Genomic DNA, 26,686 nt, shown 5'->3' with positions numbered 1-26,686 from the left:
GATTCTACCAGAAAGCAGGTGCCCTGCACATTCGTATCGAGAGTGCAATTTCAAAAACAGAAAATACCAGCCTCACCTTCAGATGGACGTGTCATAAATTTCCAGCTGACTACAGTTAATGCAAAAGTAATTAGCTTTTCTTTATACGAATAACCCTCTTTCCCCATACACAATAAATACTGAAGGAATTATTTATAATCGTTTGCCATGATTTAAAGTTAAATAATATATAAAGACAAAGCCTGCTTTGAAATCTCAGCACTGGAAATATATGAAAAATTATACTCCCTGCATCTAGTCAGAGCCAGTCCGACACTGGGACCAAATCCACATATATATTTTAGACATAAATCTCTATAAAAGCCACGTATTGCACTCAAGAGACCCACGCTATCAAACATTTACCATCTCTTAATACACAAGTGGTGCTAAACTGTACTGGTTAGTCAACATCAGTCACGAGCAAGTGCCAACATGGCTGCTAAAATTCTGAGGGAGGGAGACGGTACAGCCGGTGCCTTTGGAGTACGTCACACAAGATTTGCGACATCTATTTACATGTGAGGAATTACACTGCTGCTTTTTGGTTATAAAGCAGGGAAGTACAGCAGTACGGGGCACAGGAATACTGCTCTGGGTAGAAAAGTTTCTTAGTGCTGGTGGGAGGCCGGTCTCCCTAAACAGAGTTCGTCCTGATGCCGAATGCTGAGGCAAAGCAGCAGAGCGCAGGCACTGGTAAGACCTGATACAATTCCAAACACCACGATGTTCCAGAGAGAAGCCTTTGTAGTTTCAGTTTCCTTTAGCTCTAGGCTTGGGTAGTATGCTTAGTTAAAATGCAATGTGCGAGGAGCTAGTAGGACTCTAACAGTGGTTTACAGTGTCATTTTTACATGACTAGCAAGGAAGGAATACTTCCCTGTGTTAGGAGTCACAGAAAATCAGGATGGTATTAAAATGAAAGAAATGATCAAGGTGAAATTGGCTGAGAGTATAAAGCTTTCCTTCCATTATCCTCCAGCTCTGTTTTCCTCTCCGTGTGGGTTTTTCCCCCTTCTTTGTGAGATTGTGGTTAGAGAGAATATTTCTTGGATGGAAAGGAATTATTTCCAAATACAGAGTTTTAAAGAAAAACTTGAAAATGAATGTATCTTCACAATTAGATTCAGAAAAAAGGAAACACCAGGTGAGGTCTACAGTGACTCTTTTTTTTTTTTTTTTTTTTAAAGATTTTATTTATTTATTTAACAGACAGAGATCACAAGCAGGCAGAGAGACAGGCAGAGAGAGAGGAGGAAGCAGGCTCCCTGCCAAGCAGAGAGCCCGATGTGGGGCTCGATCCCAGGACTCTGAGATCGTGACCTGAGCCGAAGGCAGAGGCCCTAACCCACTGAGCCACCCAGGCGCCCCTCTACAGTGACTCTTAAAAGGCACTTTACATTTTAAAGGTTAAAAAAAATCCTCTTACTTAATCCAGTTCATCAGCTCCACTGTGTCTGGATCATAGAATTCTCTCAACTCGGAGAGTTCATCCATCATTCCTGGCCAGAACTGAAATTAAAAACAAAACAAAAACAAAAACAAAATCCACCCCCGCACCCACAACTATCGCTAAGATTCAAACGAAACAGAAGAAACTGCATAGAACTTGTGAGCTACGTGGACAGGACGACAGCAGCAGGAGAACGACCTCACTTCCACCATCCGCCCTCCTGGCATCAGGCAAGCCGAAGTCTGATGCCAGTTCCCCAAACTGTCTTGAGCCCAAGCTGATCAGGGCAGGAGGGGTCAACTTTTTAAAAAGAGCTTTTATTTTATTCTAGCGAAAATGCTGTCGTATGTTACGTTAATATCTAGGCAAACGTTAATTTGGAGAGGACAGGAATGGCAGCCACCCGGAAGCTCACAGGGTGTCAGACACTCTAACTTCCGTCGTGCCATCTACCCTTTGAGACAGAAAGTGCCCTCCCACGACAGCACGGTTGTGGAGCTGCAAACATGCTCTGGAACATAGAATCTCCTTCACCCCTGCAGCTACCCAGGGAGAAAGTGGACCCAGAAGGTGCCATCTCTCCTGCTGTTCACTTTTTATTTTACTCGTCTGCATATGCTGGCTTGGAGAGATGACTTGACCAGGTCACAAAGGGGCAGAGCTACCGCTAGAAACCTGACTCCACATCCAGCCCCCTCCTCACTGTGATTACAGCATCTGCACTGGAAATTTGGACAAATGCCCTGATGTGTTTTAATGTAACTGCGGGTACAATGGGAGAGAAGAGTATTGGAAAGCAGGACTCTCCAGGAAAATCTGGTGCACCTGAATATTCTATTTATGCCACCGTGGCCTCCTACTCAACTTGAGTTAGTTAAGGTGATGCAGAGAAAGTGTCAATGTCCCACCCCGAGTCCATGGCTTTTCTAACATAATTGCCTGTTTAATTCAACAGTTAATTACATGTTTACTGCTGTACCAAATGTTGATCGGCTAGGAAGCCTTGATCTTCTATATACACCCTAGGGTGAACAGCAGAATTCCTATGTTGGAAGAAGGCCACTGACAATAGGTCTGTGCTTCATTAATGTGGAAAATGTAGTAACTGTACTTCAGAACCACTAACTGGAACCAGAGTGGCACCCGACTGGCTGGTGGCTGGGCGTCAGCCCTGTCACTTTATCTCGTCATCTCATCTTCAGCCATTTTTAGTGCTCCTTCTCATCTTGTCCCCTGGGTATGTGAACAAGGAAAACTGCTGGTGACAGAAAACCAGGTATCAGCACTACCGGTTCCAAGTTTTAGAAGAGATGTAATCATAGTGATTCCATGATACCTGTGTAATATTTCAGTTGTCCCTATTAATTTCCATAATCAACAGAATGCCAACTTTTTAGTATATGTGCTGCCGAAGCAAGCACCAGAATGCCAACTTTTTAATGATATGTCCTCATTCCTTTGGTATAAAACACATATCGAAATCTATGAATTCAATGGGTATTAGATATTTTGCTAGCTTGGAAGTTGCTGCTGTTAATTCTGAAAATGTTCAAATCTAGTAACACTGTCTTGTGATAAACTTTTTAAATATGATAAATGTGAAAATAAGTGTTGGATCACTAACTGTTCCTTCTAAATGGTATTTCAGCAATGCCAGTAAGTTCATCAACACGAGGGGAGTGATTTTATTAAACTCCTGGTTTTAGAGTGAAGTGGATGCTTTTCTCTTTTAAAAAGGATTGTTCTAAAGAGACATATAGCAAAACTGCTAGGAACGAGAAAATCTGAACTCCTCATTACAATTGCTCCATGAACCTCAAAGTCAGGCTTTGAAATCCAGTTTATTTTACTTATAGGTAAATCTTCAACAGCTGGAAAACAGCCTCAGTTTCAGGGTACTTCTTAATATACATAACATCTCTATTGTCTGTGTGATTTCACATTTTGAGAGACTGGAATATCTAGATTGTTTTGTGTAGTGAAAGCTGGACTTTCCCCTGAAGTCCAGGCCTGAGAAGGACGGAGAAGGGCTGAGAAGAGCTACGCTGATGCTAGGCTAATCTTTGGAGGGAATCTTCTGAGTTACTCTCTTACTCAAAGAATGTCTGTGTAGATTTCCTGGAAATGATGGGTTCTTTTGGTGCTATCACTTTTTTTTTTTTTTTAAACAGTAATGATTTTCAAGAGGGGTAGGTGGAGGGATTTGGCTCCATGCCAAGGGGAGGCTTCCCAATGTCTGGAGATTTTTGATTGCCAGGACTGGAGGGAGGTGCTGTTGGCACCAAGGGGGTAGAAAGCAGGGACGTTGCTAAACATCCTGCAACACACAGGTCAGCTACGACAAGGAATTACCTACCCAGAGTGTCAACAGCGCCAAGGCGGAGAAGTCCAGTTCTCTACATTAGCCCCACCTAGAGGGCCAAGGACACACACATTTCGGGACTCCACTCCCAGAGTTTCTGATTCAGGAGGTCTGGTTTGGAGTGGGACCTAAATATCTGTGTTTATGACAAGTTCCCAAGTGATGCTGACGCTGCTTCTCTGGGGACCACACTTTGGGAACCGGTGCTGTACCGTGTGCTTTATTTCTCCTATACTCTCCTTCCTCAATTTTACCAAGAACAAGAGACTTAAGTCCTCAAATAGCTGTAAAAAAAATCAGTAAAATTCCAAATACATAGCTGACACTTAAGAACTCAGCCTACGCACAGAGCGACTGTAGGAGAGACCGTCATAGTGTGCGTACATCGTTAGCGGGAGCCAAGAAGCACAGTGAGCTCAATCTTTTCTGTGAGGAGGGTGTTTTGTCACTCAGAGCCAATGTGGAGAGGTCAAGTTACCTCCTTCATTATTAAACATACACTCTGTTTAGTCTTTAGTCATTGCTTTCCAGAGCTTTTGAAGAAGTTTCATTTATTTACATGAGAACTATAAAATTCCCAGAGGCCGGGTGGAAGAAATAACCTATTTCTATGTTTTCCAGTATCGGAGTCAGCACAGCGCTCTGCCTGCAACAGTAGATGCTTTGATAGATAGAAACACAATAGAGCATAAATTTTTGAAATATTTACAGTAGAATCACCCAACATAGTGATTAGCAAACAAGATTTTTAGCCTAAAACGTTTGGCTTCAGATAAAATCTTATGTGAAAGTATAAGCAAATAAAACCAAACGCTGAGCTGCTCTAGCTAACCCTCTCCTTGGGTGACCCCCTGTAGCACCCCCCCGCCCAAGTGAGGGGCTATACACAGTAGAGTAGGACATCTATTGTTCTAACATAAAACCAAATTTGAAGGAAAAAATCTGAACTTAAAAAAAAAATATGTCAGATTTTTAAAAAAGAGGGTAAAAGCTCAACTGGATAGCAAGAGTCTGGGCTCCTTGCCCTGGTACAGACTCAAGCCTCTAAATTTCAAAGATGTGACAAAAGGGTCACCAAATAGTCAGCCTGACTGGCGACTCCTTGTCTCCTGAGGAGCATTCTCAGAACGAAGCACAGTTAAAGCTATTTCAGAAATCAGTCACCTGAGAATATGAAGTTCATGATTTCCTACTGAAACTGAAGGACAGCTCATGAGGCTAATCTGGGACTGTATATACCCAGCCTCTCCCAAAGATGATTTTAAGCATCTAATGAAATATGTAGGTTAAAGTAAGATGCATTTTAGGATCTCTTACTCTCTATAAGGCAGGTAATAGGGAAAAATTATTTTTCTACTTTATTCACCTCAGTATAAGTCTGAAAACACCTTTCTTTTCAGAATTTGCATCAGCTGAATAGTAAGTCAGAATCAAAATTAATTAGAAAAATTAAACTGTATTTGTTTTTGGTATAATATTTTTACTTGTTAAATACTATTTGGGAAACAGATCAGTTTACTTATCAATGCCAAGTGCCTTCATGAGAAGCGAAGGAGATGTTTGTAACCTCTGCAAACCATTCTATTTGCCAATAATAGACAGAGTACATTGAGTCAAAGCAATTATTCTGCTAGATTAATGATGGAAAGAATGAGGAAAATCAGTCTTACCTTGTAGCACAGATACAGCAGTATTAATATCGGTACTGAATATCGCATTATACATATCTATATAAGAAAGACATTATTTAGATCACAGATATTTTTGCCTTACAGTTTTGCTTTGTAAACACATGACTTTTTTCTTTTTAAAACAACAGAAATGTCCTTTAATGGAGCATGAGTCTCCAATTTGCCCAACAACTAAGTCAATGTTAGGGTCCGATCACTCATGAGATACTCATAGCTTCTACCATATTGCCACCTTGTGAATAGTTAGGGGAGAACAACTCAAAACTGCATTTATAGGCTTATTGCAATAACCGTACACTTATATTTGCTCTAAGTATAATTTATAATGATAATAATAGTGATAACTCTGGATAATGGGGTTATTGGTGATTTTTAATTTTTCCTTGTATGCTTACAGTACTTCCAAATTCAATATAATGAGCATATCTTATTTTGGCTCAAACTTATGGTTTGGGGAAAAAAACCAATGATTTAAAAAATAAAATTAAGATTCAGAGTAAAATTATTTAAAAAATAACTCCTTATAAAATCATAATGTGTCAGGGCACCTGGGTGGCTTGGTCGGTTAAGTGTCAGATTCTTGATTTTGGCTCAGGTCATGATCTCAGGGCGGTGAGCTTCAGCCCTGCATTGGGCTCTGCCCCGGGCATGGAGCCTGCTTAAGATTCTCTCTCTCTCTCTCCTTTTGTCCCTCCCCCTTCCCCTGCTCGCCCTGCCCCCCCCACTAAAATTAAAAAAAAAAAAAAAATCATAATGTGTCAGTTATCTATTTTCAGCAGTCTCTGTTTCATCAGACTGGTGAACAGGCAACTACTGAAAACAATAGGAACTGGCATGAAAGAAATCCTAAAACTCATAAAAATGAAAATGAAATAGCAAAGGGACAGCACTGACCCTCTTTGGGTTATAAAGACGGATCGACCTCAGGAGTAACTCCCATATCTCGGGGCTGCATAAGCCGAACGACGCGAACACACACATGTGCGACGTCCAGAGGTACTTCATTCTGGAAAGACAGAGACAGGAGAGGTGGACCCGTGCCAGCTGCGGACAGATCCACAGTGTGATGCAGCTGTGCTGTCTGTGGAAGGAAAGTCTGACTGAGGCTGTGTGGGGACTGTCTGCCAAAGGGTTAGTTATGAATTTCATTGCCTTTTGAGAAAATCATATAAGTAAAAATGGAGGAATATTGGTAATGAGGAAAAGACTGGTTACTAATAATATTTTATACTAGAGAAGATGGTAAACAAGGACATTTTTATGGGAACCATAATTATCAGTGAAGAGGATTGTGAGTACCTAAGCTGCATTGCTAAAACATGTCAGGTAAGGAGTGATCGAACAAAAAAAATCAATCCAGCAAACAGGTAAGAAAAATACCTCATTGTACTCAAGGCCAAGAATCCAAACAGAATGGTATGTATTAGGTTGTAAGCCGTTTCTGGTTTCAGGAGGATCGTGCACTTCCCCATCTGACCCGGGGGTTGTTGGCTTGTAGAATCACTGAATAAAACAGCACACATATAAAATTGAAGCTGGATACATCATTTTAAGTTAGTTAAATCTTTTTTAAAGATACCAGAAACTTATGCCTTCATGTATTTAGGAATGTGTTACTGCTCTAAGATAAAACGAAACAACATAAATCAAAATTCTGAATTTGTGAGGATAAAACTGTTATAATGCATTAATAACTAGAATACAACAAATTTCATTTTGAGTAAAAATTTAGAATGCTTTAACCCTTTAAATTACAAGGAAGTAGAAAAAATTCTTTTGGAATCACTTAAATTATAAGATTTCTTTAGAGATATTTCATGAGTTACTAGCATTTTACAAGTTTTTACAAATAAGAAAAGAGAAAAACGAATCCATAAACATGGAAATCAGTTCCCTTCTGAAAAAATGATCACATTTTAGCCAACCAATACCTCATTAAAGATGTCTAACATGATTTTTTAATCAAATTTGGCTACATTAGAATAATTAACCCATAAAATGAATAATAATTCTTTATCATGTCAACACTCAATTCATATTCTATTTTCCATTAATGCCACTGCTTTTTTCAGGTGATTTCTTTGAATTAGGACCCACGGCTTTCACGCTGCATTTCATCAACGTCTCTTTAAATTATTTTCAATCAATACAAGTGCCCTCCACTTGGAGGTCGTTTATTGGCGGAAGGAAATGTATCATTTGTCCTGTAACTACTCCCACCTTCTGGATTTGGCTGATTGTCTCCTTGTGGTGGTGTTGAATACATTTCTCTACTCCCATGGTCCTTATAAACTTGAAATTAGATCTAGAGGTCAATTATTAGAGCCAAGTTCATTTATTGTGGCAAGAACACTGCACAGGGGATATGCTGTACTCTAAACTCATCACACCGGGGAAGAGCGCACTGTCCTATCTTGTTGTCTGAACCTTAGAGACTCTGAGATGGGCGAGTGAGTTCGGCTGTTGCACCTTCTGTTGTCAAGGGGATACGGAAACAGCAGGAAGGGCTGCCAGTTTAAGATAAAACCAGTACTTTTACAAGGCCCCACTTACCCTTCATAAAATCCAATAGACCTGGATATGTATGATGCTTCCAGGCAACTAGAGAACTCTTCTTTCCTAGAAATCCTTTCACCACCCTACATTCCCATGAAAATCAAACTGATATTCTCGGGGAATTTTCACCACTGGTAATAACCTTTTCTTAGATGTTCTATATCACAACCCAAACTCTGGCTTCTATGTTGCTACTGAAAGAGTGCTCCAGACAAGGAGAACATATGTTCTCATCTCCCCTTGATACCTGAGAGAATTTCGCAACACCTCTCCCCATCTCCCCCGCCAAGCTGGAAAGCTCGAATCAGTCCCGTGAACACAGAGCCACTGAGTTAATCCCCTCACTGTCCTACCCTTTACAGGAATGCAGATGTGTCGGGTAAACATAGTAGCATCGTCCTTCCTAGTACTAAAATGATAGAAATACTCTGGATACTTGGCATTGATAAAATATCCTTCAAATGACTTAACAGTTATTTAATATTAAGATACTATAATTCTTACATCACTTTAATGAGCTTTACTTTAATGCTTTTCTTGTAATAAGGTTCTGATACCCCTACCTGGTAGATAAGGATGCTCTAAAATCTTTACCTACAATCATACAGCAAGTCGGCTTGCAGAGATGGCTCATAGATTCACACTGAGCACGGCAGACATTTTCACAAAAGACTGCAGGCCGACTGAACTTCCTGCTTTGCATGCAGTCTAGAGTCCTGTCGACACCTGGCGTGTCTGGAATAATATTAAATTACACTGTCTAGAATAATTTCCATCTATTTTCACAGGGCTAAATTTTATCTTGGGCAAGATATCGGGCTAAGAACAGTTCTGAAAGATACTAAAATAGGTTATAGTCAATGAAGTATTTTCATGGTTCAATGTGGCTTCACTCTTAATAATCATAAAACATCTCAACTGATCTGGACTCGTGCTAATGCCCTTTCCCAGCACGGCTCTCTGGTGGCTGCGAATCACAGCTCACCAGCACCTTAATTGGCAAGATAACTACAGAGAAAAGGGCTTCCTTCTGAGCTTCATTAAGTTCTCACAAACGACAGTAGCTTCAATTTCTTACACTTAATTTTCTTTCGATTTAACATGGATAGTAAATGCAAAAACCTCCATCAGCTTTGTAGGCAGGTATTCTACAAGCTTTAAAAAAGTCTTTATACTCCCTCACTCTTTCTTTTAGCAGATGAGTAACATGTTCAGCCTTTTAGACATAGTCAATTATTACTGAAGACTTCGGCAGATGCTAACAGTTACGGTCCACTCCCCTTTTACAAGCCCCTGAGCAAGATGCAACAAAACAAACAAGAGTTAACTCTTGATATTTCATGAGCAATAACAAAGGCAGCTAGAAGAAAGGTAGAAAAACAACAGGAAATTAATAACGAGAACAAAACAGAGACTCTGAGTCAGTAACAACACCAGCTAATGACAGCTAAAATCTACAAAATATTCTAGGAGAGAGGCAGCATTCTAACTACTATTATTTTAACTTATTTAGTCCCCACAAAACCCCGCAGAGTAAGTCCTTTGGGTATCCCCATTCCATAATAAGGGCAAGGCAGAACTGGCTCAAAGAGGACCTTGTTCCCAGACCAGTCTCTACTGCATTGCCTTTTTGCTGTCTCTTATCTGGTCACCCCTTAAATACTCCGTGTGGGGTCCACTCTAATCTGATTATGATCCCCTTTGAGCTGAACCATACTACCCTGTCTGAGGTCTGATATTTTGAACTTCAACTTTTTTCTGCCATTTTTCTGCAACACAGATCAAGTTCATTAAAGCACGGGAGAGATTTCTGAAACATGCCGTACCTGAGATTATGGAAGGCGACAGCTAAGGCTGCCATCACTGTGATGGACAGAACAAATATGTAAGCATAAAAGAGGAGAGTATCTGAAAGCCTTCCGAATGTATTAAAAGGTAAGAGGCCAAACGCTTCTTCACACAGGTACAGATTTGCATCAAAATCTCTAGGGAACAAAGGAAAAGAAAGCAAAGTATTAAATTCAGTACAAGATATGTAAACTACACTTTTTTCCTCAAAATGAACCTGGATTTTATAGTTGAAGGCATAATGATAACTTAAGTTTTAAAGTCCCTGCTGATTCAATATAAAAAAGCAAACATAAATTTTAAATTCAGTCATACCTTGTTGCTCCAAACCCAAATTTTGCCTTCAGAAACTTAAATATGTGTTCGTCTGACTTCAGATTAAGAATTTTCTATCAGGGAGGGAGAAAATGAAAATTGTTATGAGTGCCTTATGCATGGTTTCCTGGTAATTTCCCATTGAGTACACATATTCAGTGTCCAGTCTCACAGGATTGTGTGCACGTGTATTTATAAAATTAGCAAATATTCTCAATAGTTGTTACAAGTGAGGGATTCTTTTTTTTTTTTTTTTTTTTTTTAAAGATTTTATTTATTTGACAGAGAGACACAGCAAGAGAGAGGGAACACAAGCGGGGGAGTGGAAGAGGGAGAAGCAGGCTCCCTGCTGAGCAGAGAGCTCAATGCAGGGCTCTATCCCAGGACCCTGGGATCATGACCTGAGCTGAAGGCGGAGGCCTAACCCACTGAGCCACCCAGGTGTCCCAGAAGTGAGGAATTCTAACAGGGGGACTTTTAAGCTCCCTCTGTTCCTTTTTTTCTTTTTTTTTGAAGCAGAATCATTTTTTCAAACCATCTTACATGTTAGTTCAACATGTAAAATAGATAAAAGATGAGTTTTTTTGGTCTCAGGGAGAAGGAGAGGGCTGAAGCCCGGCAGAGTACAAATGTTTTGATCAGAAAACCAGTGATATGATGATCTGAAACCTCAAACAAATACAGAGCCCACAGGGCCTGTCTGGCTTTGGGGTTTCTGTCTGCAGACCCAACTGACAGAAGACTCAGTCACACAAAGACAATGGAGGCCCCCGTTGTGGCCCTCCAGGGGAACTGACAAATGCCAGTGCACATCATTAGTGATTATAACTCACATAATTTTATTTTTACTATATGGCTTATAAAAATCCATCGGCCATAAATGGGTAAAGAAGTTCTGTCAGAAGGAAAATGAAGATAGAAAAGAAAAGAAGATGAATCCGGGAAGTGAGGTCAGTACCTAAAATATATTCGCTAGAGATGAGCCACAAATTTGGGCTTACACATTCAACTAGCAAATGCAGACGGAGATAAAAGCATAGGTTCTAAGATTAAAACAAACCAGTTACTCAAAAGAGATCCTAACACTCCTAGAACTGAGACTCAAGAGAAATTTTCCCCATGGCTACAGTAAAAACAGCAGGAGTCTCAAAGAAGATTTTTTCTAATCCCTCTCATTGTATGTAGTTGGCAAGACATCAAGTACAATTCAATAGATGTTATTCTTCGGGAAGTCAAGAATCAATGGTCCGGGCAGGCAGCTCTCTCCTGACTTAATCCAGGCACAGATCACTGAGTATCTAGAGTGGGGGAATGGATGAACTGCGTATCTTTCAGCCAATCCTTCAGAAATGCTGATTGCTCCGCACAAATAAGCTTTTGATAAGTACTGAACTCTGGGGTTTAAGAACATAGTGACAAGGACCCGGAGTGGAAGTGTTTAATGCGGCTGGATGAGTGAGAGTCTTTGATAGTCAACAGACAGGAAGAGGGACTGCCATTCTCTTATGGAAGAGAAGGAGTCTGTCATGTACATGCAGATGTCTCCTGTCCTGAAACCAGCCTTCTAGGAGGGGCAGAATCATCTTAATAAATCACTGTGCTTCGGAAAGTACAGTTAGTTTATTTATCTCTTTTTTCAAAGTAAGCTCCACACCCAACGTGGGGCTCTGACAACCCTGAGACCAAAAGTCGCATGCTTCGCCAACTGAGCCAGCCAGATGCCCTGCCAGTTTATTTAACTTGATCCAATAAAAATCACGTCATCTTTTTTTGGTACCACAGTGCAAGAAAATGCTCTCTTCAAAAGCAGAATTTTTTAAATTTAGAGAAACACTTAATGCTTTTAAAGTTGAGCCTTTACAAAAAGTTTAATAACTCAGAAACTGAGTTCAAGTTAGGACATATTAAAGAGTGAACAGGTGCGCCTGTGGCTCAGTCTGTTAAGCTTTGGCTCAGGTCATGATCTCAGGGTCATGGGATCGAGCCCCATGTCAGGCTCTGTGCTCAGTGGGGAAAATGCTTCTCCCTCTCCCTCTGCTCCTACCCCCCTCCACTCATGCTCCCTCTCTTAAATAAATGGATAAAAAAAATCTTTAACAAAGAGTAAACAGAAGTCAGTGACTAAAATCAAGAAAACAACGGTTACTGAAACAAAGTTAAAGCTGAGCTTGTTACAAGTAAAACTGGTAATTCTGTAGTAATGTAAATTAAAGGTCATTTTATTAACCTACCTTAATAATGTTGTTGAGGAAAAGTGTCAAACATAAAACTGCAAATAAATGTAACAACAGTTTCCCAAGCCTATTTAGGAAGTTTCCAGTCTTCAGATTTTTCTAGAAATTAAAACAGTTGAGTTTTAATCCTTAAGTTACTTCATAAACATTTAAGATGAGATTACTTAAGGATTTAAACATTAGATCATGCAACATAGAGAATATATGTGGAAAATACAACCTAATTTTTATGAGGTTACAATGTCTTAATATTTGTACATTTCTAACATAAGAGTAAATGAATTCCTTAATAATAAGCTTCCTGGGGCACCTGGGTGGCTCAATCAGTTAAGCTGCTGCCTTTGGCCCAGGTCATGATCCCAGGGTTGTGGGACTGAGCCCCGCATGGGCTCCTTGCTCAGCCAGGAGCCTACTTCACCCTCTCCTCTCCACTTGAGCTCTTTCTCTCCCTATCTCTGTCTTTCTGTCTCTCAAATAAATAAATAAGATCTTAAAAAAAATAAAGTGCCTCCTTAATTATTTCACTTAAAAAATTAATAAGATCAGAAAACTGTCCTTGTCTTTCTTTCTCTTTTTAAGACCTTTGCAACCAGAGTATGGTTGCATACTGCCATACGTCTGCCAGAAGGTACTCAAGATACACTGAATGAACAAATCTTGAGATCACTGACCCATTAATTCATGTAGCACAGACACAGCCATAACCCAATTAAAGACCTATCTGTATAAAAAAAGGTAAATTGTGCTCTTTGATATATAATAGTTTTCTTACAACCCTTAGATAACTTTATAGACTATCAAATATAATATCTAAAGAGTTAAATATGCATGATGTTTATTTATAATTAAAGTTAGGATGAATGAGAACTACTGTTTTAGATAATCAACTAAAGCCTGTTTAAAAGTCGTTGTGACAGCTTGTCCATGACAGCTCTCACTCCAAAGAGAAAGGATTTATTCTTCCCAAAGCAGAAAGTAAAACAGCTTCTTGATATAAAAGCGGTTATGAGAAATGTTTCTCATATGCTCATGAGAAAGAAAACAGGCTTTATGACACTATATGAAGAAAAACAACGGACTCTTAATTAAATCCCATGTAACTTTAAGAAATCTGAATTACTGAATAAAGCCAAAAGATCAGGCCAATGTTTTCAAACGTGACAACCTAGGAAAGGTCCCCATACTCCTAATGTAAGTCCTGTGATTCTCGAGATTCTGAGTGAATTTTAATTCACTTACAAACCAATAGCATGGTACGGAAGGATGGGGTGAAGAGCCACGCGGCTCCATCACTAATACGGTGTCTGCCAACTTGAAAGACACCGCGACGAACACCCCCCAAGCAGCAGCTTCTTCTTACTCTTGAATTCATACACAATAAAATTTAAAGATTTTTGCTCTTTTATTTCAACTTTCTATCAATGGCATTCAAATAAGCATCTTTGGCTAATCCCTGAACTAAGATTCCAATTCTCTAAGAAAAGAAACATGTCAAAACGAAGGGATGGCACAGCAGAAAGCTACAAAACAGAAATGCTTTCCCATGCATGTTTAAAAAACACCTACATAATGACCTCAGTGCTTTTCAGAGGGAATGTGGTCAGACATCTTCCTTTGTGTGCTGTATGAAAATAAGGCCCAACTACCCACAGAATTAAAAAAAAAAAAAAGGGGGACACAAATATGTCCTACCTGAAGTTTTCTTGCAATTAATACTGAAAGGTTGAAACTGATAAGCAGCGATCCGAGAATCATAGAATTAAAAAACTGGAGGATGCAGACCAGGAGCAAGCCTGTCATCTGGATGCCATACAGCCACGTCGCCTGCGACAGGCAAAGATGAGATGGTGAAATAAATGGGTTTTATCAAGAGACCAGCACACGCTGACACGCTGGCTGGATACATTTCGAATCACAAACAACACAGGGAGCTTCAAGCAGTTCAGTCTAAAAACAAGTCCCCCAAATGGAATCATTTATGTCCTGTATTTACCTTTGAATTATACAGCACTTGAAACCTTGTGACATTAATTAAGAAGAGAACAAATGGATAATAGGAAGTACAGGTAGCAAACAATGGCATAAACATATTCTGGAAATGGGCAAAAGCGATCTGCAGCCTTCCATTTTCTCCAGAGTTCTTTTATAGTTACTGTCTACAGTATTTCCTCATATTCTGTGATTTCTGAATGTTCCGCACTGCAGGCCTGGGTCCTTTATTGCTGCATTTCCTGTGTGTGTGCTGACTTCCATTAGACGGACAACTCCTCCCAGGGTGAGGCCTTTGACTCCCCGCCTCCTGGGTCTGGAGCAGGCAGCACAGCGCCGCCGTCAAAAACGTGAGCCCTGAGGTCACCAGCACCTGCACTAGCTATAGCGCCAATTCTGATGCAAACCAGCTGTGGGGCCTTGACAGGTTGGCTGGGGTTCATGCAGAACAGGGGTGATGACACCTTCTTCAGAGCTGCCGTAACGGCCTGGTGTAAGGACTGGATGCGGTGAGGTTTTAAAATGCCTAGCACACAATGAGCTCTCACTAAAGACAGCTCTTGGTGTAGAAGAAGTGCTAACAGGTTGATATTGACAGATGCAAAACTCAACCAACTTCAACACAGAAAATATGCCACAAAGAAAAAATGACAGCCTCTAATAAAGAGCTGATACATTTTTTTTTTTTAAAGATTTATATATTTACTTGAGAGAGAGGGAGAATGCAGGAGTGTGTAAGCGAGGGGCCCGGGGAGAGGGTGAGGGAGAGAGAGAATCCCAGGCAGACTCTCCACTGAGCACGGAGCCAGAGGTGGTCAATCCCAAGACCCTGGGATCATGACTTGAGTCGAAATCAAGCGTCGGACCCCTAACTGACTGAGCCACCCAGGCGCCCCAAGACTTGATACTTTCTCTCCTCTTTGAAATTGGACAATTCCATACTCTTACTGGCATATGAAATATTCTGCTCTTATCAGCAGCAAATCAGATTTCCCTCATAGTTTTGTTTTCTTCACCTCAAAGGAAACAAACCTCTTTCTAGCATCTAAAGGCCTGGCCTGCCACAGTTCAATGCTTTTGCTTGGTGTTAACAGAAACTTGGAATTTAGGATTCTAAAGATACAATATTTTATTGTAGGAGATTTAGAAAATCCAGGAAAACATAAAAAGAAATAGTAATGGATGGAAAGGTGGGCTCTAAAATCAAAATCTAACACCATTACCTACAGAAATAATATTGATTTCATAGTGGTGTGTGATATTTCATGTAACATTTTACTTATTTCACATTACATTGTATCATTTTCTCACGTCAAGGACTATTCTGTGAAAACTTAATTTTAAATGGCTACATAACATTCTACCAGATGCCATAATTTGTCTGCCCATGGCTCATTTGTTTACAACTTATTATTGTTGAAATTAATGTTATGAACGTCTTTTTAAAAAAATTCTCAGATCATGGTATCTGGTTACATTCATCCACCCTTATCTGCCAGGGATGTGTTCCCAGAGCCCCAGTAGATGCCTGAAACCGTGGAGAGTACTGAGCCCTGTACACAGCATACGTATCTACGACATAGTTTCATTTATAAGTGAGGCACGGTAAGAGACTAACAACAATGACCAATAATAGAACAATTATAGCCATATACTGTACAAAGTTTATGTGAAGGTGGTCTCTCTCAAAATATCTTCTAATACTGAACCCACCCTTCTTGTGATGATGGCACATGGTAAAAGAGCCAGGTGATGAGATGGAGGTGAGTGCGAGAGGCGTGGTGACACAGTGTTGGGCTACTACCGACCGTCTATCAGAAGGTGGATTATCTGCTGCTCACTGGGGTTGATTGCACAGAACTGGAATCGCAGATGAGGTGAGGGTGGGGTGGGGACTACTGTCACTCCTTAACTCATTCCTTGTTGTACCCTAGCACCCAAGACAACATCCACTAGAACAGTGTCACCTGATAAATATGGGAGGAACAAATGACAGATTCCTAGAAGTACAATTACTGGTTAGTGAAGAAACTGCTTTTCTTTTTTAATACATTCATTGAGATATAATTCATATAGCACAAAATTCACCTATTTAAATTAATGATTTTAGTATTAACAGAGTTGTGCAAATATCACCAGAATCTAATTTTAAGATATCCTCGTCATCTCTGCAACATCCCGCCGGCTGATAGGCACTGGGTGGGTTCCACTTTCTGGCCACTATGAATCATGCTGCTACAAACATCCATGTACAAATTCTTACATGGCTATGTTTTCATTTTTCGTGGATATGGACGTGGCAGTGGAATTGCTGGATCACATGGTAACTCTATGTTTAACACGCGAGGAGATGCTAAATTGTTTTCCAAAATGGCTGCGCCATTCTGTAGTCCCACCAGCAATATATGAGCGCTCCAAAGTCTTCACCTCCTTGCCAACATTTGTTATCATCTGTCTTTGCTGTTGTTTTTAGAGTTTAGCCATCTGAGTTCGGGATGGGGGGTGTGGGGGGAGGTAATGGTATCTTATTTTGGTTTTGATTTGTGTTTCCCTAATGAGTAACGAGGCTGAGCATGTTTTCATGTGCTTGTTGGACATTTGCATTTGTTCTCTGGAGACATGCCTGTCCAATCGTCTGCCCGTATTTTATTGTTGAGAGAGTTGTAAGAGTTCTTTATATATTCTGGAACTGCCTTATCAGATATAGGATTTGCAAGTATTCTCTCCAATTTTGTGAGTTGTCTTTTCACTTTGATGGTATATTTTGAAGCACAAAAGTTTTAAATTTTGATGAAGTCCAACTCATCTATTTTTAATTTAGTCATTTGTGCTTTTGGTTCTGGAGCCTTATAAAAAGGATTGGTCTACTCCAAGGTCATGAAAAATTATTCCTGTCTTCTAAATGTTTTAAAAAATTAATGTTTTATAGTTTTAGCTCTTACAACTAGATCTACAATCTATTTTGAGTTAATTATTGTGTATGGTAAGAGAGAGGAGTCCAACTTCATTCTTTCACATGTAGATATCTAGTTATCCCAGCACCATTTGTTGAAAAGATTATTCTTTCTCCATAATTATCTTGGCACCCTTGTTGAAAATCAAATCGACTGTTTATTTCTGAAGATTTATTTCTGGTCTCTCAATTTTATTCCATTGATTTGTGTCCATCCTTCTACTAGTATCACACTGTCTTGATTACTATAGCTTGGAAGTAAGTTCTGAAGTCGGAAAGTGGGAGTCTTCCAACTTTATTCCTCTTTTCCATAATTGTTTCAGCTATTCTGGGTCCCTTGAGTTTCCACATGAATTTTAAGATCAGCTTGTCAAGTTCTGCAAAAAATTCACCTGGGATTCTGAGAGGAATTGTGCTGAATCTGTACAATAATTTAGGGAGTACTGCCATCTTAAACTACAGTGAGCCTTCCAATCCATAAACATGCAATATCTTTCCAATTTATGTGGGTCTTTAAAACTTTCAGTGTTTTGTAGTTTACAGAGTATAAGCATAAGCACTTCTTTTGTTCAGTTTATACCTAAGTGTTTGATTCTTTTCGATGTTTTTCCTTCTAGGAACTATTTTTTGCTCCCTTTCCTATTGGGGTGTAAATATTTTTCTTACTGATTTGTAGGACCTCTTTAAGGATAACAAATCACTCAAGAATACATCTTAAAAAGATAAAACAATTTTTTGTCTGCCTTCCTGAAGGATGGTGTTTCTTGGTGTGCCAGTTCTTTTTATATCAAGTAGGCATAATTCTAGAGAAAAGAACAGTTAAGTCACAACAAGATCACATAGTTCTTATAAATGTAATGATATCCTAGGTTCGTAAGAAACATTGTTGGTAAATGGCCAGAATGTAAAATTGAGCAGTACTGTGTATTAGAAAGTCTAGATTATCAGTGGTAGATCCGATGTTTGACAGTAGCTCAGCTTCTTGATTCTCTAAGTTCCTATCTTTTGTGAAATCTGGGACGTTTTCAAACACTCCTTTGAAAAGTACTTTTTCAAATACATTTTTCAGCCTCATGCTCTTTCTCTCCTTTAGGGATTCTGATTGTAAGAATATTAGAGTTTTTGTTTAGTACCACAGGTCCCTGAGGCTCTGTTCTCCCCCCTCCCCCGCCGACCGGCTATTTTCTCTTGTCAAATGAGGTAATTTCTAACTTGTTCTAGCTTCCAGTTCACTGGTTCTTTTTTCTGGCCACTCCATTCTCCTGCTGAGCCCATCTACTGGGTTTTTAATTGTCATTATTAGAGATTTTCAGCTCTCAAATTTCCGTTTGCTCCTTATTTTTCTATTTTTCCTTTGTTTCAAGTGTGTCTGTAATTGCTCGATGAAAATTTGTTATGGCTCCTTTAAATACCTCATCAGATAATGCAAGTTCTGTGTGTGTCGGGTGTTGGCATCTGTTGACTCTTTTCACTCAAGAGAGATTTTGCTTGTTCTTAGTATAAGAAGTAATCTTCAGTTGTATTGTACTATGTCATGGGACTCTGGATCTTTTTAAAATCTCTGTGTCGGCAGGTCTCCTCTGACCCCACACTAGTGCTATGCCAGTGGGGGAAGAAGGATGCTGCTTCCTTATTTCCAGATGGCGTTAGATGTCTAGGTTTTCTTCTTGGCCTCCACTGACTTTTGGGAGAGAGGGGAGAAGGGGGTCCCATTGCTGGGACATGGGAAAAGTTCAGGCTCCCTACGAGGCTCTGACTGAGAAGGGAAGGGACGCCTCATTAAACTGCACTTCCCCGTGGCCTTCACTGACACTGTGTGGAGGGGGGAGGGTGAAGGGAGAGAGGGAGGCTTGTTACTTCTGAATGGTGGTTAAAAGCCCGGCTTCCCTGTTGATCTTCTGACACCATCCTGTCCGGAAGGGGAGGGGATATCTCATGACCCTGGATGAGGGCCAAAGGTTCTCCATGCGGCCTTCACTGATGCTTCTGGGAGACGGCGGCCTTCGGACACAGCCCTGGCAGAAAGCGAGTGGCCTGCTGCAGCTGGTGAGGGTGGAAGTGTGGCTTCCCCACCGGCCCTCTGCTGATGGACGTGGGAGTGAAGCGGCAGCTCTTTCTGTGCTGTTTGGCTGAAGTACTGCAGTTATGACCAAATGTTTCCTTTCTTGCTAGAGATACACTGCCTCCCTTTTCCTGATCCTTTTGGCTTTTCTTGGGGCTTCTGCCTGGCTCCATTGGTGTCTCCTGGTTGCTGACTTTTCCAGCACCTACTCTGGGATATGTGAGGTGGAAAGAAAATCCAAGGGCCTCACTGCCGCATCCTTCCTGTGGCTGCCAGGGCTCTAAGCAGCCTATTTTCATTCCTTCCCCACCCGAAATCATCTTCTGTGCGTTTTATATACACTGTCCAGGGCTTTTAGTTGCACTAAGTGGGAGGAACAAGGACAAGTGCATTCCCTCAATCTGGTCTGGAACCAAACGGGGTACTCTAAAAATTTCCTTTTACGTAGTGATCATTCATGCGTCTTGCTGTTTTCACAACAGGTTAATAAAAAACTTCATTAGCCTTCATATTCTTTAACGGAGCCAAAGTATATGCCTTCTACCATCTACTACTCTGCTCTATATTTAAAAGACCTAGACACATTCCTGAGTGAAGCCTGAGCTTTTGATGGTAAGAAATTTGCCATTACCCAGGAAAAGAGGAAATGTACCGAAGAGGATACGGCTTCTTGTCAGCACATCGGACTCTGAATCTGCATTGCCTTCCTCTGTACCAACTACTCTGACTCTCCCATCTGACGTGATCAGAGGTCAGTGACTCCAGTTTATGAAGAAACAAAGGCCCCAAGAAGTTACATCACTTTAAAGATCTAGCTGTTTTCATACTCAGTGGCAGCAGCTTGGTTGTAAAACTCAGGATTCTTTCATTACTGTGCTGCTCCTACTCCAATTCTGATGCCTACAGCTACTACCACTAACATCAACATAGTTTCAACTATGAAAGTTTAACGAAGTAAAGAACTGAATATGATGTAAATTACCTGTACTCTTCTTTAGGTTTGTGGTGTGTGTGTGCCAAAACAGTATCTTTTATTGTTTTCTATTTTAAAAGAAAACAGAAAAAGTAATCCATGAAAAAAAGTCAAAAGATTTGAAGGACAAGAACTGAGAACATCAAGCTCATCAATCACGGTCAGCTGACTGCTAATACTTTGATGTCTATCTTCTCGGAAACCTTTCTCACTTTTCCTGTATGTGTTTTATTTTTATTATTTTTTTTAAAGATTTTATTTGTTTATTTGAGAGGTAGAGAGAGAGCACAAGCAGGGAAGGAGCAGAGGGAGAAGGACAAGCAGACTCCATGCTGAGGGCAGAGCCCAGTGCAAGGCCTGATCCCACGACCCCGAGATCATGGCCTGAGCCGAAATCAAGAGTTGGCCACTTAACCAACAGAGCCACCCAGGTGCCCCATATGTATTTCATTTTTAAAAAAGAGAGGGGGAAAATAATGGTCACATGATACTGTTACACTGCTATACCATATTTATTTAACAATACTCCACTGCTACTGACTTAGGTTGTTTCCATCCAGCTTTTTCTTATTACAGTACAACTAAAATGAACATGTTTGATTACTTCCTTAGGCTAAATCTCTAGAGGTGAGAGTGTCCGTGAAAGGGAAAACACATTTCTAGGCTTTTCTGTGAAATTACACTGCAGAAAAACTTTATACAGTTGTTTTCAAAATGGCACATTTTTTTTTTATGTGACAACATACAGAGTTCCTTTGAAAGTGCTTGCTAGAAGGGGGGAAATGCGCTATTACATACAAAGAGAGAAAGGGAGACCAACTGGCTCAGGAGAGCAGGCCGTGGAGAAACGCAGCTTCCACGTCACCATGACCAAAGTCCAAAGGGTTACAAAACAGGAAAAGCCAATATGAACAGACTCCACTTCATTTGTGCCTGAGGCTTTCTGAGGCACCCAAAGCTCGGTTACCATTATTTAGTATTATATATATGCCCTACACGCACGCGCGCGCGCGCGCGCGCACACACACACACACACACACACACACACACACACACACACCTTTCCTCTGCTCTACTTGCTTTCTTCCCAGTATTTTACCGTCATATCCTCCCCCGACACGGCATCCAAATTCTACTCTTCTCATTTGTGGCCCAGCTCAAGTCTCCCACCTTTGTGAAACCTTTCTAGCCTACAAAGAACCTTCTTCGTCTTCTAGTGCTTCTTATTACTACAGAGTAACCTCTCTAGACATACAGACCTTTAACTGTTAGCTGCTCAAATGTTTACTTCCCATCATAGCACACACACGACATCTCCTACAGGTGGCGAGTCTGTCATGCCTCTCCAGTCCCTGGGAAGAGGGACAATGAATACTTGCTGGCAGACTTTCATGTTTCCTAATTCAGACTCAGCCAGTCTCTAAAGATTGCTGCATCTCTCTCTCTCTCTTTTTTAATAAAGATTTTTATTTATTTATTTGACAGACAGAGATCACAAGTAGGCAGAGAGGCAGGCAGAGAGATAGGAAGGGAAGCAGGTTCCCTGCTGAGCAGAGAGCCCGATGCGGGGCTCGATCCCAGGACCCTGGGATCACGACCTGAGCCGAAGGCAGAGGCTTTAACCCACTGAGCCACGCAGGCGCCCCTGCTGCATCAATTTTAACAAGGAATAAATGTATGCGACTCTTCAATATTACACTATCTTGCCCCCTTAGAATTAGAAATAATATTTTATGATACTGGGAAATACTTGTTACTGTTACTTTAAAATAGTAACGATGAAGAGCTTTTAAAACATCCACAATACATTAAAAAACATTTCTGCACATGAGAAACACCTTGCCACAAAGTGACAGCAGCACACACGGGTGTCTCACACTGTGAGACAAACAACAGCTTCCTTAATATGGCACTGTCCCATGTGTGGCCTCTGGACAAGCAATAGGGATTGCCATTTCAAGCCTGATAGATGTTACTATGAAAATTTTATGAAGTACCAAAGAAAGGTGTTCTATACCCATTGATTTCCTTGGGGGACAAAGGCAGTACATAGTACGACATTTTACAACAGCTATCTTGTATTTTAAAATTTAAGACAGCTCTGTAAAGGACAACTGATCTAAGACATTTGTGCTTCAGATAAACTTATCTTTTAATGTAGAATAAACAGAATAAAAGTTAAGATGGCCAAACTAGGCTGCACAGGTTACTCGATTTCAATCGACCCCAGTGTATGTACGCTGTAACTCAGAAGCAGCTTCGACCTGACTGTTAAGCACATGCACATTCTGAACCCCCTGCCCCACCGTGTGACGGAAACCGCTAAAGAGCGCTGCGATGAACGAGAGGAGAGGGCGCAGCTTACCTTCACGGCCGGCAGCATGTCCAAGGAGTCCAGCGTGAACAGCACTAATGCCTGCATCAGCATCATAAATTGATTAAATTGCCATGTCAGACTAAAGAGAAAAGTTGATATGAAAATGGCAAGAAGTGTCAGCCTCTGTAAAAAGAAAACCTTCGTGTAATTTCCATGTCTCTAGTCGTAAAGAGCCCTGCAGACAAGTTCCCTCAAGGGCAGCCAATATCTCTACAACCCAAACAGAGAGACCATGAACTGCTGCTCTGAAAACCCCTGCATTTGTTACTGAAGCTCTAACTATCCTCAGGTGACACCGGGCACATAAATATGCACGTAAGGTGTGTATGCTCTGCAGCACCTGGGAGCCGGCCATGCACCAAGTCACATCTCCAGGGCTGTGGCTTAAGGATTCTGACAGTTCTGCAGAAATTATGTGTGGCTTTGCTGCAACTATTTGAGGACAGGTAATGTAGAGTACGTTTTTAACATCAAAAATGAAAACATTTTCTTTGCAAAGTGGGAAAGGGCTCAGAAAGGGAAAACTTAACTCAAGTTTAAAAAAACTGGTCATGGAATAAGAACTACTCACACATGACGAGACACCACGTACATCACATTCTCTAAAGCTTCTTCAACAAAACTGGAGAAATTAAAAAAATATATAAAGTACCATAAAAACTTACCTCAGAGAGAGGCTGTAAGTTTGGTCGCAGGAAATACGTGATTGCCGCTATCTGAATTGCAAAGAATGGCAGAGCCCAATTCTCCCTCAGCGGGATGGTAAACTCGACTCTTGTGGTATCTATTCTGCACAGAGAAAACACAAATGGCCACAGGAATAATTTTTACTGTAATTACCTGAAAAGATTTCCTAGAGTGAAAGACGTAGGGCATTAAACACTTAAGATTCTGGTTGTTACTTCTCAGCTATAATGATTTGTCCTTACCGTCAACGTCCCTGTACCATCCCTGTACCATTCAAGGGACTGAGAAAATTTAAGGACACCGTTCACAGGTACGCAGCTAGCTAAGGGGTAGAACTGGGCTCCAAGCCATGGCAGGGTGATGCCAAAACCCAGAAATATGCACTCATGCCTCACTGCTTTGAACTTTTATTTCCCTCGAAGTTCGTTAGTGCAAACTGGCAGTGTGTCTCATTCTCCCTCTATTTCTTTGGTGTGTAAATCTGAATCTTAAATTTGTCAGTGGGAATAATTTGTAAAAGTTTCTTATCCCTCTGGAATGTGAACTACCAGACGGTAAGTATAGCTAAGTTTCCACCTTTGTACACCCAGAACCAAGAAGCATCCCTGCACGGACTAGGCATCCAGTAAATGTCTTCTCTCTCCTCCTGATAGAACAACAAATTGGACTTTTCATTTACCCCTAGCAAGAATACTATGTTAAAATGTTAAGAGGTAGCATAACAGTGTTTTCAAACTGTGTTTGAATTCTGATGGAGAATAAGCTGGAGAGTGTGTGTGTGTGTGTGTGTGTGTGTGTGTGTGTGTACATACACACACCTTTACTTTTTAAGTAATAGTGTGTGTAGGTGTGTGTGTGTGTATACACGTATGTGTATGTATATATGTGTATATACATACACACACACACACATACATAACTTAACCTACTAAGCTTTAATTTCCTCATCCCTCTGGAGCACCTGGGTGGCTCAGTGGGTTAAGCTCGGGTCATGATCTCAGGGTCCTGGGATGGAGCCCCTCAGAGGACTCCCTGCTCAGCGAGGAGTCTGTTTCTCTCTCTCCCCTTGCCCCTCCCCTGCTGTTTACATTTGCTTTCTCTCAAATAAATAAATAAAAACTTGTATTAAAAAAAATTCATCATCTCTAAAATGGTCATAATATCTGTCCTGTAGGATGGTTAAAAGAATATAGATAAAGCATTTTGTGAAGTGGTTAACATAAAATAAGCACTCAATAAGATTATAAAAAGAAGTAATTTGCTTAGGATTATAAAATAAAATCAATATTAGAACTTGGCGCTGAAGTTTGAAGACTCCTACTGAATACTGGTGTTGCTACTGTAGGTCAAGCAATAATTCGTGTATCTTGACTATGTTTTTTTAAAAAATGCTATTTCAGGTGTCTGGGTGGTTCAGTTGGTTAAACGTCTGCCTTTGGCTCAGGTCACAATCCCAGGGTTCTGGGGTCAAGCCCTGTGTTGAGCTCTTTGCTCAGTGGGCAGTCTGCTTCTCCTCCCTCTGCCCTTCCCCCATTTCGTGCTCTCTCTCAAATAAATCAATAAAGTCTTTTTAAAAAATGCTTTCATGGGGCGCCTGGGTGGCTCAGTGGGTTGAGGCCTCTGCCTTCGGCTCAGGTCGTGGTCTCAGGGTCCTGGGATCAAGCCCGAGTCGGGTTCTCTGTTCGGCAGGGAGCCTGCTTCCCCCTTCTCTCTCTGCCTGCCTCTCTGCCTTCTTATGATCTCTGTCTGTCAAATAAATAAATTTCTAAAAAATCTTAAAAAAAAAAAAATAAAAAATGCTTTCATGCTCTAGTATCTACAATAACAGATATTAACTAAATAATGTAAGAACTTCCTTATATTTGTACAGTGCTTTATGCTTTGCTAATTATAAGCCACACACAACCCTATCAAGATTGATAGTAAAGATACTGTTAAATGTCTTTAAGAGAGGAGATACGTGGCCAGAGAAATAATGATCACACATCCAACTGGGAACAGAACTAGACTTATCACGATGATTCTCTTCGCCTGTCATTTAATGTTCTCTTCCTCAGCTGGAAATATATATGTAAGTAGGACTTTCTACCTTGCTAGATAAGACAAGTAAACACCACTAGGGAAACCAAAGAGAAAATACTCCCATACAAACCAGTGTGGCTGAGTAACTTCCTCTGACCTGGAAATCAAGTACCTTTGTTTTCACTTCCATCTTAGGAAGGGAGAAGGGATACTGATTGCAACTCACCTATTGGTGACGTACCAGAACGCTGCTAGAAGCCCCGACAGCCATGTCCCACTAAGGAGCCAGCTGGTTGTGTACAGGGCCGTGACATAGATCGCCTGCAGTCCAAACAAGGTGTAAATATAAAAATAAACTGGCTCTAAATATTTCTGGAAAAAGGAACAATAAAAAATATTTGTTATGGAACCCTCATTAGCTTTTCATTGTTACTTAAAAAATATGACAGTGAGGGGCAGCTGGCTGGCTCAGTCACTAAAAAGGTGTGACTCTTAACCCAGGGTCGAGAGTTAAAGCCCCACCTTGGATGTGGGGCCTACTTACCCAAACAAACAAACAAACAAACAAAAAAACAAAACCAAAAAATATGAGAGTGGAAATTTAATAATCAGCAACTGGGTATTAATTACAAGCACTAAGCCTTTCTGGGCAAAAGTGTGCTGGCGGCCTTTCTTCTCACTAGCGGAGTGGGAGAGGGAAGGAAGGCCTGGACTCTGGCTTCATTCTTTAGACAAGCTTCACATCTAACTGTGTCCACATGAAGTGGTCACTGTGATTGGCTAATTTCCAATTTTTTAATTTAAAGATAAGGGACAAGTGATTACATGCTTCTCAATGAAAATATATATCAGCTTCTAGACTGCATGCATGTATTATTAGCCAGGGTGCATCTATATGTAAAAAAAAAAACTTATAAAAACATATATGAAGAGCAAAGTTCACCATATCCGGAGAAAATTAGGATTTTTGTTGCTTTCCTACCAAGCCAGTGGAAGATCAGAATAACATATGTGAAAGTCGCAACTTAAAACAGCAGATTTTGGGGCGCCTGGGTGGCTCAGTGGGTTAAAGCCTCTGCCTTTGGCTCAGGTCATGATCCCAGGGTTCTGGGATCGAGCCCCACA

The 26,686-nt window shown here is 40.7% G+C and overlaps 1 protein-coding gene across 3 annotated transcripts in view; it reads right to left on the bottom strand.

Annotated features, from left to right (window-relative positions):
• LOC111161442 (dpy-19 like C-mannosyltransferase 3) overlaps positions 1–26,686 on the bottom strand; it is a 69,389-nt gene that overhangs the window by 12,715 nt on the left and 29,988 nt on the right. Inside the window, exons 6-16 of one of the 3 annotated variants that reach the window (XM_022525089.1) lie at positions 25,788–25,933; positions 23,518–23,641; positions 22,841–22,975; positions 14,191–14,322; positions 12,496–12,597; positions 10,265–10,338; positions 9,928–10,086; positions 6,926–7,048; positions 6,440–6,551; positions 5,525–5,581; positions 1,469–1,551 (exon numbers count right to left, since the gene is read on the bottom strand). In XM_022525089.1, coding sequence (XP_022380797.1) covers positions 1,469–1,551; positions 5,525–5,581; positions 6,440–6,551; positions 6,926–7,048; positions 9,928–10,086; positions 10,265–10,338; positions 12,496–12,597; positions 14,191–14,322; positions 22,841–22,975; positions 23,518–23,641; positions 25,788–25,933 — 1,247 coding nt within the window. The remainder of the gene's footprint in view (positions 1–1,468; positions 1,552–5,524; positions 5,582–6,439; positions 6,552–6,925; positions 7,049–9,927; positions 10,087–10,264; positions 10,339–12,495; positions 12,598–14,190; positions 14,323–22,840; positions 22,976–23,517; positions 23,642–25,787; positions 25,934–26,686) is intronic. The other 2 variants (XM_022525091.1, XM_022525092.1) reach the window with 2 other exon arrangements.

The sequence above is a fragment of the Enhydra lutris genome, unplaced genomic scaffold (genome assembly GCF_002288905.1).
Source record: "Enhydra lutris kenyoni isolate GAN:26980312 unplaced genomic scaffold, ASM228890v2 scaffoldscaffold85, whole genome shotgun sequence".
Lineage (NCBI taxonomy): Eukaryota > Metazoa > Chordata > Mammalia > Carnivora > Mustelidae > Enhydra > Enhydra lutris.
The sequence above is the reverse complement of the archived record's forward strand: the minus strand, read 5'-3'. Positions and strand labels throughout refer to the sequence as shown.